We start from the raw sequence: 16,538 nt of genomic DNA, 5'->3' as shown, positions 1-16,538 counted from the left end.
CATTTCAATTACTGGGTGAGCTCTCCTGAAAACCATTTATCCTCCATTTGATGACAGTCATTTAAACAGTCCTTGTAGTTTTGCTTTGACATTCTGGTCAAGTTTGCTTGATTTCAGAGCTGAGAAATGTATTGGGTAAATCCTGCCATCCTTCCATGAAGCAAGTCTCCCAAGTTTGGTCAGGCTCCTGGCATAAACATTGACCTCTTAACTTCCTAGCGTCCTGTTTGACATTTTAAGCCTTGTTGCCGGTGTAGGATGCTTGGCATGTCTCTGTACATTACCACAAATGGATGAAGGTTGCATTTTGAGTGTAATCCTGGTATTGCGTTTCATGCTGTTCACATCAATAAGCTTGTTTGTTTTCATAAATTTTGTATCTCTGAGAGGTTAGGTATGGTGCCAATGGTTTATTAATGACTTTGGAAAATGATGTGAGCGAGTGGTTGTGGTTAGTGGTTCTTTTGTGTATTTGAAGTGCAGTGTAAGAATTTTATTTTTAAATGTCATTTTGTCTTGTAACTAAGGTTTTCATTTTGGCACATTTCTTTCTATCTGCTATTCTGCTTTGTCACCTCCGTGGAATGTTAAAAGGGTGCTACTTTCTAAATCTGTGCATGGGGTGTTAGTGAAATTAACGCATTGAATTTCTGCAGTGTGCAGTAAAAGTGTCTCTTCTCACATTGACTCAGTTGGTTGCGTTCTATACCTTGGAATCAGATGGTTGTGGGTTCGAGTCCTATTTGAGAGTCTTGATATGATTGAAATGTTTTTTATAGATATTTTTAGGACTTAAGGGGAAGAAACTGTTTGCTACAGATTGCACCCACAAAGCAATGTCACTTTTGCTATGCATTCTTATTACACATTTTATTCTTCACCATTGTGGCTGTTTGAACTTCTGCTTAATTCCCTACATACTGCAGTCCACAATCACTGCTTTGCTAAATATAGGGCGGTGGGCAGGACATTTCCGTTGAGAATTTTGGGCCTTTGTTGACTTTTTTCCTTGTTTGATCTTAGTGCAGTTACAATGTCTGACCTGCAACTGAAAGACAACTAAGAAAACTGTAGTAAATAATGAAAGACATTTTAAAAAAAAAAGTCAAAAGAATTAGAGCCTATTCGATTGCTATTGTTGTCTAAAGTTGTGGAACCTCTTTGAAGCATTGCACTTTAGCTCCAGTGTCATTCCAGCTGTCATTAGCATCTTAAGATCTGATGGAAGGCAGTGTCCAAATGTCACCGAGAACCCATATTTTAGTCCAGTTTGACCATTTCACAGTGCAGTGAGCCATCTCATTTTGTCACTGTCCCCTTTCACAGGAAATTTATGCAACAAGTTTGAATCATAAATAGTTTCTGTATTATAAGTTGTTGTACACAGTATATTGATTTGGATCAAGCTGATCTATAATGCTTAAAAACTGAAACTGTTTTGAGTCCATCTTGTTACACAGTGGCATGAGTGCTACGGAGAGGAATCCAATTCAGTGATTACAAAACCTTAAAAACACATGTATGCACACTAGAAAAAGGTCACTACAGATTTTCACCATTCTGAAGTCTTGGGTAAATATCATAAACCCGAAGGTTGTCTTATGTAGCCTTTGCTACTTCAGGCACGTCACCTGAAAAAAAAATCTTCACAAATACTTTTATTACCCCAGGACAGGATTTAAACACTGAATGGTAAGGTTCTGGGGAGTATTGCTGAACAAAGATGTATGGATGTAGGTGCATAGGTCCTTGAAAGTGGAGTCGCAGGTAGACAGGATAGTGAAGAAAGCATTTGGTATGTTTGCCTTTATTGGTCAGTGCATTGAGTACAGGAGTTGGGACGTCATGTTGTGGCCGTACAGGACGTTGGTTAGGCCACTTTTGGAATACTGTGTGCGGTTCTGGTTACCCTTCAGTAGGAATAATGTTGTTCAACTTGAGAGGGTGCAGAAAAGATTTACAAGGATGTTACTGGGACTTGGGGTAGAGGGGACATTGAGTTATAGGGAAAGGCTGAATAGACTGGGGCCTTTCCTCCTGGAGTGTTGGAGGCTGAGGGATAACCTTAGAGGTTTATAAAATCATGAGGGGCAGAGATAGGTTCAATAACCAAGGTTTTTTTTTCTAGGGTGAGGGAGTCCAATCTGTAGGGCATAGGTTTAAGGTGAGAGGGGAAAGATATAAAAGGGACCTGAGGGGCAACTTCTTCCATGCAGAGGGTGTTGTGTCTATGGAATGAGCTGCCAGAGGAAGTGGTGTAAGTGGGTACAATTACAACATTGTAAAAGGCATCTGGATGGGTATATGAATAGGAAGGGTTGAGGGGGATATGGGCCAAATGGTTCAGAAGAAGGGTCTGGGCCCAAAACGTCAGCCTTCCTGCTCCTCTGATGCTGCTTGGCCTGCTGTGTTCATCCAGCTCTACACCTTGTTATCTCTTTGGAGAGATATCTGTTGCTCTGTGAATAAAATAAATACTTGTAGTTAATTAATTCTGCTCATTCTGTCAATGGACAGTGTTAATCAGTTTGTTAGAAACAAAATCATGAATAAACTTGAATAAACTCCCAATTCCAAAACTTTGTGCTGAAATATTATAAAGCCTATTCAGAGATGAGATTACACGCTTCCGCAGCCAGCGGGAATTGAACCCGGACTTTCTGGTTCAGAAGTCGAGGCACTATGACTGTGCCTCAAGAACTCCAGTATGTAAGCTCTACAGTGTTTGAATCAACCTGTTCAGGCATGCTGTAATACTCCTCTGGAGCAGGAAGGACTTGAACCTGGGCTTTCTGACCCAAAACTAGGGCACTACTGGTAGGTTAAGGTCCCCAAAATATTCCGCTAAGTTGATTATGGGGTTGTGGTCAATCTCCAAGAAATGTTGAATGAGTTTCATTCTCTGCGTGGTTGCCATGTTTGAGCAAACAGGTTCGTTGCTGATTTAGCTGCTTAATTATTCACATCTTCTATCAGCTCATTGGCGAGATAATAAATTACCATTCATTTGTAGGTTACAAGAATTGGCTATATGTTCAGAAGACAGTACAGATGTCAACGACATAGAATTGATACAACACATCAATGTGGATTGTGCAAGACTCAAGCGATTGTTGCAAGGTGAGAAGCAAAACGTTTTTTTCCCCCCCCCCCCCTCAATGTTCTTAAATTGTGAAAATGAGTCCTAATCTCTCTCATTATCCTGTTAACATGAGTGGGAGAGGAGCCAAAGGCATGAGCAATTGCTTAATATGTTGAAGGCATGATTAGAGGTAGCAAGGTGAGCTGATTTAGATGATTACACTTAAAGCGTTGTGGAATAGTGACTGAAAGATGATTGCAAAGATTTTTCTTGGTGCACACTCAAAGGCTGATTGGAGAATGTGACCCAAATTAGTGAGAATTTGAAGATCAGAACTTTGTTGATTTCACTGGGACATGGTAAGTTGGAAAAAGCTATGCAAAAACTAAGGGGGGGTGTGGGTGTATGTGTTTGTCCGACAACGTGGAAAACTGAGTCTGCCTAATATGGAGAGTTTGTTTGTTTGTGTTTTGAAATAGTGTTTTGATTTTGGCTTCTGCAATGATGAAGGCTACGCATTAAAGATCGTCACTGGTTGTACATTAGGAATCAGAACACTGTCATGTCATACCACGAACATTCTCAGCATGAGATCATGTTTGTCTTTAGTGACAATAGTGGGATAAGTTTGTGCTTCTTAGCAATTTGCTTATTATCAACATCACAACTGAATTAATTTTGCAGACCTAATGATATTGACTATAGTGATTAGAATATGGGGAATGAAAGGTCGTGTTAATCAAATGATTTGTAGATGGATCTACTGTAATGGGGGTGATAGTTTTTGTGCAAAAATGCTGAAGTTTTGTATATGGTAATGTAACAATTTGCACCCTTACCCTAGAAATGATTGATTTTCTTCTATACACAAATTTAGAGTCCACACAGAAATGGGACTATCAATGGATAAAATGATTTTTATGCCTGCTTTCTTAAAAAGTGACAGATCTGTACCTGTATCAGTGCTCATTCACCAATTGAAGTAATTTTTAAAGGTTTTACTTAACTCAGTTACAGAAAAGTTGCTTGTTTGGGGCAGAGTGAACAGGATGCTGTTAAGGGTGGAAACAGGGAAGCAAAGTTTAGAACTGTGGCTGAGCTGTGTAACACTGGGAAGTACAAGCTTAATTTGCTATTAACTTGATCTATTGGCAATATTGGGTCTGAATGTGTGTGCGCTATATCTAAGTTCTGCTCCTATATGTCACCCATCAGTTTTTCACACTACTTGTCTTTCAAATAAACACAGTGGTGTTGCAGTGGTGCGGTGGTGCAGGTGATATCGTTCCAAAGGTTGGAGATTCATATAAGCTTTGAGTTGTTCTTGCTTTGGTATTATTTGAGATGCTAAGAAGGACAACTTTGTGCATCGATTGGTAAATGGGTTAATTTAGGTGCCTTCCTGAAGCTAAGAAGCCCTTGAAAAGATGTGACTGAGAGCAAGACCGCTTGCTTTTGGTTAAAACATGAACAAGGGAAGCCAAATGCTGAGGGACGCGAGCATTCAAAATCAAATACTGTTTAATAATTTAGAACTCTGACTACAGAACACACAATTAGTCCTTTCACTTAATCAGAACTACTGTATACCTTCACTGTTCATTGTGTTTCCCACCTACTCATCACTTAATTTTTTTCTGGCATTTGTTCCAAAAGGCCCAAGGAGAGGAAAAAAAATACTAACGAAGACCTTTTTGTTTGCTGCAGAGACGGTATTTAAATTCAAATCACTGAAAAAGGCAGCTCAGTTGGCGGTCATAAGCAGTCTTGAAAAGGTAAGTAAAACTTTGATCTTGGGTCAGTTTGGATGCAGAGATATGCTGATTGGTTGTACAGGTGGGCAGTATGGCATTGGTTCACTACTGAATCCATGCATGTTTCACAGAATTGTGTTACGATAAACTTAGTTTAAGCGGTGTGAAGTTTACACCCAAAAAACAAGTCAGGAAGACATTCAGAAATGCCTTTAACTTAAGTAAAATACTGCCTTGTTTTTCAAGTTTGAATCTCTTAAATTAAATGTGATTTTGAAAACTAGTATTGCTGTTTTGATGCAAGATGGTTTTAGATGACTGGGAAAATGTTGAAATTTTTGACGAGGTTAGTAGATCTAGACTAGTTTGCATGAGAATTTTATCCTGTAAGCATTCTAAGCAAGTTCACCTGTTTTCATTATCTGGCCACTTGGTTGGTACAAATAAACATAGAAAATAGATGAACAGACCTCCTGTTCCATTGGAATCTGACCACACAGCCATGGCATGGTGTTCTTAACCCACCAAGAATCATGTAATGTCCTGGGAGAAGCAAAAAACAGTTTAAAATTTACCTTCAGATATAGCAGGAACTGCCAGTGCTGGAGAATCTGAGATAATAAGGTGTAGAGCTGGATGAACACAGCAGGCCAAGCAGCATCAGAGGAGCAGGAAAGCTGACGTTTTGGGTTTGGACCCTTCTTCAGAAATGGGGGAGGGGAAGGGGATTCTGAAATAAATAGGGAGGGGGGAGGTGGATGGAAGATGGATAGAGGAGCAGATAGGTGGAGAGGAGACAGACCGGTCAAGAAAGTGGGGATGGAACCAATAAAGGTGATTGTAGATGGGGAGTTAGGGTGGGGGTTCGTCAGTCCAGGGAAGACAGACAGGTCGAGGAAGTGGGGATGAGGCTGGTCGGTAGGAGGTGGAGGTGGGGTTTAAGGTGGGAGGAGTGGATAGGTGGGAGAAAGGACGGACAGGTTAGGGAGGCGGGGATGAGCTGGGCTGGTTTTGGGATGCGGTCGTGGGAGGGGAGAGGAGATTTTGAAGCCTGTGATGTCCGCATTGATACCACTGGGCTGCAGGGTTCCCAAGAGAAATGAGGTGCCGTTCCTGCAATCTTTGGGTGGCATCGGAGGAGGCCCAGGATGGACATGTCGCCCAAGGAGTGGGAGAGGGAGTTGAAGTGGTTCGCGACTGGAAGGTGTAGTCGTTTGTTGCGAACCGAGGTGTTCCATAAAGCGGTCTCCAAGCCTCCGCTTTAAAATTTACGTTGGTCCTCGGAGAAATTAAATCTGAACAATTCCATTCATCAGAGGAGATCATTAATCACCTTTAATTGGAATTGCTCAGACATCACTTCCCAATAACTGAATTATATTGAGTGTGGGACACATTACCAAACACATACTCCATCTACCCTTTGACTGTTGTGATATCAGACAATGAAGTGACTTACCTGATTTCTTGTGAATGTCTGCAGCAATTTGTGCTTTCACTACGTGCCAGCAGCTCGTTTGATAGAGCACTGACTCTTTGCAAAGGAAAATTGGACATCTGTGCTACAATAATTTAGATATCTAATACATGAAAAATATTTTGGTCAACAAACTTCTTGTTGTTCTTGTCTCCACAAGCCTCATTTCTTTTTCAGGTTATGTTTGCATTGATTAAATGCATAATTTTGTTTCATTCAAAATTTGTTCTTGGGATATGGGCATTGCTGGCTCAGCCATTGTTTATTGGGCATCCCAATTACTTCAGTTCAGACCTTGTAGCCGTGCCTTGAATCCAGGCCGTAATGAAGTAAGGAGCTGAGGCAGGATCACTGGACTACTGCTCAGTGTCCACATTGCTGAGTCGGTGTCGGTAATGTTGATGTACTGTAATAGTTTGGCTAGGAACACAGCTAGTTCTGGAGCATTAAGACTTCAATACAATTGCAGGAATGTTGTCAGGGCCTGTAATCTTGGTAGTATCCAGTGTCTTCATCTGTTTCTTGATATTGTGTAGAGTTAATCCAGTTGGTTAAAGTTGGCACTTGATGCTGGGGACCTCCGGATGATGCCAAGATGGATCATTGATTTAACACTTCTGACTGAAGATGGCTGCAAATACGTCAGCTTTGTCTTTTTGACTCTTAAAATTAGGTTCGCATATCATTGTGAATGGGAATATTTGTGGAGCTGCTGCCTCCGATGAGTTGCTTAATTGTTCACTGATGCTCACAACTGAATGTGGCAGGACTGCAGAGCTTAATTCCGATCCATTGAGTGTGGGATTACTTAACATTGACAAAAGATGCACTGCCTTTTTCTTTGACCAAGGATTCTCCTCCACTGTGGTTGCCAGGGACCTCAGCCATATCCCACCCATTGCCTTCACCCCGTCCCTCCCTCCACAGAGCAATAGGGTTTCCTTCCTCACTTTCCATCCATCAGCCTCCATATCCAAAGGATCATAAGCCATCATTTCTGCTATATCTAGTGGGATGTCACCATCAAGCACGCATTCGCATTCCCATCCCCTCCCTTGTCAGCACTATTCCCTCTGGGACACCCAGGCCCACTCCCAGACTCTCATGCCTGCTTCTCATGCAAGTGCAGAAAGTGGAATGTTTGCCTATTCACCACCCCTCACCGCCATATCCAGGGATCCAGGCAAAGCAGTGATTTAGCTACACTTCATTCAATCTAATCTACTGTATTAATTGCTCACAATGTTGTCTCCTGTACACCAGGAGATGAAATGCAGCCTGGGTGACTGCTTTGCAGAGAACTTCAATTCCATCTGTAAAAGTGACCTGAACTTCCAGTCGTTTGTTATTTCAACATACAACCTTTTCCCCATGCCACCATTTCTCTGAGGCCTGCTCAGTGCCCCAGCAAGGCTCCATGCAAGCTGGAGGGACAACAGCTCATCTTCCGAGATACTTTACGGCAGTGGCTCCCAAACTTGTCAGTATCAAGGCATGCTTCAATGAGACAAACAATTCCATGCGCATCCAGTTTTTTTTAAGCTGAATGAATTCCTCATGAAAGTCAGATGTACTTGCATTTATTATGCTGTAGCAGGAATGGAAACACTGATTGGTGAAGCTCCTCTTCAGCCTCTTCACTCCTTGCCTGCCATCCATCCATTTAGCTATTATCATTCTGTCTCTTTCAAATTTCACCCATCTTGCAAAGATTGCCATATAGTGAGAGAGACCCTGGTTGCTGCAAGAAGCAGTTGGCTTCCACTGTGCACGGGTTAGGTGAGGCAGTGTGAACCATATCTTCACCTGTACTCAGCTCCAATAAAGGGGAAGTTCTGTCCGCTGCAGCTCCCAAACTCACGATGTTCATGGCTCCTCTCTGGTGTGGCACTGGTAACCTACAGTTGTAGCTGCACGTGATCTGACTGGCTCAGCCCAGCAGAGTCTAAAGGTAGCAGACTCACTGACTGCATGCACTGAGTGACAACACCATGCACCAATCAGATGGTGTGAACTGGACCGTACCTTTGTCCCCATCATTCACCATTCAAATGCTGAGGCCCCCACCCCCACCGACCTTGTACCGTGACACACCAGTTGAAAACCACTGCCCAACAGCCTTCAGGGCTCTACCTTGAGATTAACAATTTCAGATCGTGGACATTCTCCTCCTAAAACCCCTAGTGTCGTGTCTTTTGAGTTGGTCCCAGCAAAGCCAACTCATTTTCAACCATTTACACTGATTGTTAGTACTCCTTGTCTGTCTCAGCTTGTTAGCAGTCTCTTTGTCTATTCCTTCCTCTCTTCATTCTTCTCTCGTGAGTGCTCTCTCTCTCCCCCTTCTCTTTCTCTTTGGGCCCATCTCCATGTACTGTGTTGGCGCATGCGCATGTTCACTTCCTTCCTCCGGCCCTCTCACCAACCCCTCCCTTTCACAGCTCCCTCTCAACCCACATGATCCCCCTCACACCCCGCCCCTCCTCATCACCCCAGCTGCTGACCTCTCCACCTCCTCCAGCCTAAATGTCACCCGTGACCAGCTATTTTCAGTTCTGATGAAAGACTACTGAACTATAAAGACAATTCTTGTTCTGTCTGAAGATGCTGTCAGACCTACTGAATTTTCTAGCACTTTCTGCGTTTGTTTCAGATTTTCACCATTTGCAGTTCTTTGTATTATGGTGATGCTTGTTGCTGGGACATAGTCGTACTCATAGAATAGTGTCTGGTGAGTAATATTAGAATGTTGCTTGGATAATCTGTGGGACAGCTCTCCCAGTTTTAGCATAAGCCCCCAGATCTTGGTAAAGAGGAGGGAGATGATCTCGCAGACAACTGTTTGTTTATTTGGTTCCCAGATGAGTTGGAAGGATTTATATACGAGAATTTAGACATGGCTTTTTAACCACTGTCCATTTTTTTTTTTTTTGGCAAATGAACTGATTGATCGGAATTGCATTGGATTTTCATCGGTATATTGCATACACTGAAATTTCACAATTGATACTCTTACCGGGAATGTAGCAAGATCCTTGCACCATTGTCTAACCTGTGAAAAATTATGTCCAAAACAGTGTCATTCCATATTTTCATGATTTGTTCAAAACGGTCGCCAGATGTGCAACACCGGATTGGAAATCTTAAAATAAAAACTGCACTGAATGATCTCATTTCATCCTGAATGACTGTCTTAGCAGTAAATGTTGCCTCTGGCATCAGCTTTGCCTCAGTTGATAGCCTGTTGGCCTTTGATTTCATTCTTGCTCCAAGGGCTTGAGTATGCAATGTTACTGGATTTGGACTCGAGTGTAATATTGAAGGAGTGCTGCACTGTTGGTGGTATTGACTTTGAAAGGAACCAAACATTGACTTGAACGCGCATGGTTTAAAAGATCTCGGGCCTTATCATGAAAATACTTGATCGACTGGCCATTCTTTATCCCTCGATCAACATTACAAAAATCGGTTATAGGGTCATGATTACATAGCATTTGCAAGCACCCACAAAATGCAGCTAGCTTATCTATGTTAGGTGTCTATATTGCAACTAATTGCACCATGTAGAAAGTAATTACTTTACTGTAAAGCACTTTGGAATGTCTTGACACTCTGCAAGACACCATATAAATGCAAGTTTTGTTTGGTTACGGTTCCTGCAGAAAGGAGGCAAAGTTTTGGTCAGTGTCTTTACTCATTAAGATCTCCTTGGAAACAGCACTTGTATGTGTACCTGCTACCTGATGTGTCCCCTTCCTATATTTGCACTTTCCCATCCTCTAATTTAAATATTCTTTCTGTATGAAGTGTTTCAGCAATTGATATAGCTGAACCTTATTTAAATGATGCATCTGTTGTGTTTGATTGTGAGCCATAGTTGGACTTTGAGATAAGTAACTTCTTGTATTGTCCCAAGTTTATGTGCAGGGTTCCTCCTGTGTCGTAAGTTTTCTGCATGCCAATAGAAATGCACCACCTTCAGCCCTACCAAAAGTGGTATCAGTGATGTCGGCCTCTGTGGATTGCAAGATTTTCATGTTTTTCAAGAGACAGCATTTACCACCTGAAGATATTAAAATATTACACATCAGGTGTATTTCATTAGTTACAGCAGTCTTTACAGCACAAGTGCAGTTTCCATAGTTGTCTGCTGATTCAGATGCTACATCCTACTTGTGATTTATAATTCATTCATTTAGTTTAAAGTTGAAGAATTTTACAGCATTTAATCACTTTCTTTATACCTACAGGCATTTTGGAATTGGGTGGAAAATTATCCAGATGAGTTTACTGTGCTGTATCAGATACCCCAGCGTGACCTGGCAGGTAAGTAATGCCTAAAAGTGATGACCGTGTCTTAAATACTAAATGTTTCAACGGAGCAGTTCATGCTGCTGCTGGAAAGTGGATAATGTTGGAGTGTTAAGTGTTGTACTATTAAAACTTTTCTTTGCATATTGTAGTGACTTTGTTGACATGTATTTGCAACCTCCTCCTATTCTGTGAATTACAACTCTTATTCTAAACTTGAATGTACAATACCAATCTGGGTGGTGTAGGGAGATTTCAATTTCAATATCTTTTCCCAATCTGATTTTATGGAAGTGCTTGAAGAATTTACTCTTGTGACTCTCTGGGTAAACAAATGGTGAAATAAGATTAACCAAAGGACAAATGCACAATACTTGCGTTGAGCAACACAAAGAATGCAGCAGTTGAAAGACAAAGCTAACCGCCATCACCTCAGGACAGGACAGGGCAGGGCAGTGAGTGTGTGGTTTTGCTAGGATCTCCCACATCCTGAGAACACAGATTTAAAAAGGAAGAAAATGTTATTGTGGCTAATGATGGAGAAACATCTCAGTGCTTCGCACAATAGTTTGCATTTGGAAGCCATTAATTGATACAGGGTACAAGTTTACGATCATGTGTTCACAAATGTTTGGCTGAAGATTTGATATTGATGTGTATCACAGCTTGATAAACAGTTAACTCTATTTACCTTCATTTTTATTACGTTTGCTCTCTTGCAAAAAGTGAGATTCAGGAAAAAAATTGTTGAAGTTGGAGTCTGTAATTTGCTCACACTCCATTTGTTCACTGCATTATAGGGAAAACAAAAATGCCAGTGTCTGGTCCAATAAAATGAAATAGTTTTGTATCATTGATTACCGCCACAGATGGCAAGTGTATTCAAGGCACTGAATCTGTTCTTACATGCTGTTGTCTTGTGATATGCGTCCAAAAAAATATACTTGCGTATTAACTTTGTACTGCAGTCTCTTGTGGTTTCACTACGTTCATAGTATTTACTACTGATGGCCTAAGCAGGTGCTTTATATCCATGGATGTGGAACAGTTGTGGAGTGTCTGTTTTTTTTAAATCAAATGCTCTGCAAGACTTTTCTGCATGCTTGCATTGAACGATTATAGTTTATTTTTCAGTTAATTCAGAATTATTGTTGAATTTGTGGTTGATCCACTTTCTTGAGTATTTAATTTAAAAAAAAACTCAAACTATCAAAATATTAGATTTGCTGCCAACACAGTTGGTATCACTTTAATGCATTTTTATCCTTTGCGCATCTTTTTCTTTTATTTCTCTCTTACCGTAACGTCCCACAACATCTTCCATGAAAGATTGTTCGGAGAAGCTCTTTGACCTTGTGGATAGCTTCGCTGAAAATGCCAAACGGAAAGCAGCGGTCTGGCCTTTGCAGATTATCCTCCTTATCCTCTCTCCTGATGTTCTGCAGGACATCTCGAAGGAAGTGGTTGAAGAAAGCAAAGTGAACAAGGTAATTTTGGTTAATTTGAAGATGTTGGCACTGATATGCAAGCTGCAATCACATGGATTTTATTTGGTTGCTCTGTCTCTGAGGACAGTGTGTGTCAGAAAACTTTTAACCAAAGAAAACATTGTAGCTAAGTAAGATCACATTATTATTTAGAAACCATTTGTGCGACTTCCATCATCGGATAGTGAGTTACAAGAAGAATTCTGGCGAATTTTCCACTTGTAAAGAACTGTAGGCCCTTGCTCTCATGACCACAAATATGCAGTTGGTCAATTTGGATTTGATTGGGATTCAAGACTCCCACAATCTAAATTGCCTAAATGAAGCATTACGCTTAGTGAAGGCCAATACATATCATAAAATTAGTTAGTCATCAGGGAGCCTGCCAAATTGTTTTCCTGGATTTATTAACATTTATTTAGCTTATCCTATAAGAGCAAGATAATAAATTACGTATCTATTCTAGTTAATTTTGTGCATTGATCGCCAGTGTGCAAACTTGCCCATTGAAATGAAAATGCTGGTGAATTGAAACCAAGACATCTGAGGAAATAATAAATTTTTCTGTGCTTCTGTTTCCATCATCTTAAATTATATTGTCCACACAGTTAGATGTTGTTGCAAAGCATTAGTGGAGCATAATTTCAGCAACACCACAGCATCAGTAGGTGTTGTACTGTCAGGAAGTAGAGATTACATTGGGAGTGACACACAGTCCTAGTGAGTATATAGTTTGGGAAGGTTGGTGCAAGAGGGGTGGAGATGCTTTTGGCTTGCTTTCTTTTTTTGGCTCATAGTTTGTGAGGTTTCTTGAACAGGATAAATTGAAACCCAGGATCAGGGGTCCAACACACAAGAAGGAGTGAGATCACAGGAAAATTAAGTTTATTGATTGGTGATATCTACTAACTTCTGTATCTTTAGAGAGGTAGAGACATAGAAGTATACAACACAGAAACATAACCTTTGGCCCAACTCATCCATGCCGACCAGGTTTCCGAAACTGAACTAGTCCTATTCGCCTACATTTGACCCATCTAAAGTCCTTCTGAAGCTTTCCTATCCATGTACTTGTCCAAATGTCTTCTAAATGTTGTAATTGTACCCACCTCTACCACTTCCTCTGTCAGCTCATTCCATATTTGCACCATTCTCTGTGTGGAAAACATGGCCCCTCATGTCCCTTTTGAAATCTTTCCCCTCTCACCTCTTCCCATCTAGCTCTGGACTCCCCGACTGTGGGGAAGAGACCTTGGCTATTCATCTTAACTGTCTACCTCATGATGTTATAAACCTCTATAATGTCACCCTTCAGCCTCCTATACTCCAGGGGAAAAAGTCCAAGCTTTTCCTTATAGGTCAAACCTTCCAAACTCTCTAACATCCTTGTGAATCCTTTTTGCACCCTTTTCAGTTTAACAACATCATTCCTATAGCAGGGTGAGGAGAATTATATGCAGAATTCCAAATGTGGCCTTAACAATATAAAGCTGTAACATGACATCACAACGTCTGTACTTAATGATCTGAGTGATGAAGGCAAGTGTGCCAAACTCCTCCTCCACACCCTATGTACCTGTGTCGCCACTTTCAAGGAGCTATGTACCTGCATCCCTAGGTGTCTCTGTTCGACAACATTCCCAAGGGGCTTAGCATTGTGTGCAAGTCATGCCATGGTTTGTCTGAGCAAAACACAACACATTGCATTTATCTGCATCAGACTCCATTTGCCATTCCATTGGCTCAGTTGACCAAGATCCCATTGTACACTTGGATAACTTCACTTTCCACTATATCACCAATTTTGGTGTCACCCGCAAACCTCCTAATCATGCCTCGTGTATTCTATTTCAAATCATTTATTTTAATGATGAAAATTGGAGCGAACACTGATTGTTGCAGCAGAACTGCTAGTGACAGGCATTGAGTTTAAAAAAGAACCCTGTACCACTACCGCCTTTCTTCTATCATCCAGCCAATTTTGTATCTAATTGGCTAGCTCTCCTTGGATCCAGTGTGATCTCACCTTACTAACCAGTCTGCTATGTGGTACTTGTTGAAGGCCCATTTAAAGTCCATGTAGACAATGCCTACTGCACTGCCCTCATCTATCACCATGGTCACCTCTTCAAAATACTCAATCGTGATTTCTAAGGAAGTCGAGTTATGGGGAGAAGAACAGGAGAATGGGCTTGCGAATAATCTTGGTCGTGATGAAATGGCAGAGCAGATTCATTGGGCTGAATGGCCTAATTCTGCTCGTATGTCTTGTGGGCTTATGGTCTGTTTTCAATTCAGATCTGCATTACTGTGAAGATACTCCTGTGCAGAACTCTGTTGCTTTGAAATAAAAAGAGGCAAGCAGTGGAAGATGAGTCATCCCAACAACTCTTCTTCATGAAACATGCATTTGGAAAGCTGTAGAGCTCTGCCTGTGGGTTGTTTGTTCCACAGATGTGGATGTGCACTTCAGGAAAGGGAAGAATAAGTCAGACTGACCGGGAAAATTTATTTCTAGTTTTGACAATGTTGTCTTAAATAACTTGAAGTGCAATTTTTTTAAACTTCAAATCGTGCTGTCCAAGAAGAATGATTTGATTTCCAACAATGCTGCTCATATTGTATATTTACAGCTTCAGAATTGTGACAGTTCAACTATCTTATTTATCTTGGTTGTCTCTGTGAATGAAATTGTGTGATTGATTTCTGAGTGTGATTTTCACTGTAGTCCTCTTTAACAGTTGAAAATTAAGACAAACCTGTTAGTTTTTTGAAATTTTCATTCAAGTTCAGTCAAGTCTCAAATGCGAAATCAAGGCTGTAATCTGCCATTCTGACAGTTACTAGCTGTGCTTTCTTTAAAAATTCAAACTACAAGGAGTGCACATCCAGGGTGACTCACCCTCTGTCATCCTGAGGATTTGAGGATCCTTACTTTGTCACTCCATCATTTAGAAATTCCAAAAAAAAGTGCACTTTGCAATGACTCTGCTTCACATTTTAAACTGTATCTTCAACAAGAAAGGACATTTTGTTATTATAACTGTTAACAGAATGACTAAACATCTAGAGAGCAGCAGCGTGCTGAATCATTGGTGGCAGTTTCTTACATAACCATGACACACACGTATTCTGGATCGTATGATCTTTGGTTCCTGTGAAACCGCTTCAGCTCAGGAGTAGTCTTCTGTGATATTCCAACAAATCTTAGATTCTGACTTTTCTCTTAGCCAGCAATCCTGAACCTGTAAGGAAGTGGATTTTGGTATCTCATTAGAGATAGTTTGAATTTTAGAAGCAGAAGTAATGTTAAAATCATGACTCTAACATTTTTTAAAACATAGCTTTTAATGGAGTGTGTTTGAAGCTAAAGGTGAGATTTTTGTTGATTTCTAACTGGAAAATTATCATAAATACAATTGGCATGATTGTTCCCACTATGTGTCCCTCAAATGTAATTTAATATCTGGAACAATTGAGGAAAAAGAAACCAACAGTCTTGTTCCTTTCCCTTCTATCCCAGTTCGAATGTATCTCATGTTTTCTTCTTTCGAGAACTTTGTGGCCTAGTTTACCCTGCTGATCTTGGGTTCAGAGCCAAATGACAAAGATACAGACTTTCTTCACAAATTGGCTTCAGTTTAGCCTTTTTGTTCTGTTGCAACTTTTATTTTCTTGTAATGCAATTTAGTTTTCCAATGGATCTGGTTCAAGGCTAAAGAAGGATGTGTTTGTAAATTGTTCAAAGTCACCCTTATTGATTGTCTCACTCCTTTCTTGATCTTTTTACAGAAGTTATTCTTGGATAACTTGAAGAAAGCTCTGGCTGGCCATGGTGGTAGTCGGCAGCTAACGGAGAGTGCTGCTATAGCTTGTGTTAAACTTTGCAAGGCCTCTACGTACATCAGCTGGGAGGACAACTCTGTCATCTGCTTTCAGGTTCAGTCCATGGTTGTAGATCTAAAGGTATGGACTTTCTGCTCTGTCTTAATTTGTTGAATAATCACCGGTAGATGAATTGAGGATCTGATCATAATAAGCATGGGAACAAATGCCTGTAAATTATTTGGGGCAGGGAAAACTGAAGGAGACAGACAACTGTTTCTTAAATAAGATTCTACTAAGACTAGATAGCATAGCTTATTTCTGCATGAGTGTGCTACATCATTGAAATGAACGGTGAGGGTTCTTGCTCACAAGTTGCTGGTATTTGATTATTTGGGCAATTTTAAAATCTAAACTAAGATTCATGTTCTTTTTAGTAATTCCAAGTAACTAGGTAGAAATAAACATCAACAATTGTGAATGAGAGATAGTAGGAACTGCAGATGCTGGAGAATCTGAGATAACAAGGTGGAGAGCTGGATGAACACAGCAGGCCAAGCAGCATCAGAGGAGCAGGAAGGCTGACGTTTCGGGCCTAGACCATG

At 40.7% G+C, this 16,538-nt stretch overlaps 1 protein-coding gene across 7 annotated transcripts in view; it reads left to right on the top strand.

Annotated features, from left to right (window-relative positions):
• nf1a (neurofibromin 1a) overlaps positions 1-16,538 on the top strand; it is a 275,275-nt gene that overhangs the window by 43,986 nt on the left and 214,751 nt on the right. For all 7 annotated transcript variants that reach the window (XM_048612822.1, XM_048612821.1, XM_048612819.1 and 4 more), the window contains exons 5-9: positions 3,014-3,120; positions 4,790-4,857; positions 10,561-10,636; positions 11,951-12,108; positions 15,901-16,074. In XM_048612822.1, coding sequence (XP_048468779.1) covers positions 3,014-3,120; positions 4,790-4,857; positions 10,561-10,636; positions 11,951-12,108; positions 15,901-16,074 — 583 coding nt within the window. The remainder of the gene's footprint in view (positions 1-3,013; positions 3,121-4,789; positions 4,858-10,560; positions 10,637-11,950; positions 12,109-15,900; positions 16,075-16,538) is intronic.

Source organism: Rhincodon typus, chromosome 26 (assembly GCF_021869965.1).
Source record: "Rhincodon typus isolate 14 chromosome 26, sRhiTyp1.1, whole genome shotgun sequence".
Taxonomy (NCBI): Eukaryota; Metazoa; Chordata; class Chondrichthyes; order Orectolobiformes; family Rhincodontidae; genus Rhincodon; species Rhincodon typus.
Note: the sequence above shows the minus strand (reverse complement) of the source record. Positions and strands in the feature narration are given on the sequence as shown.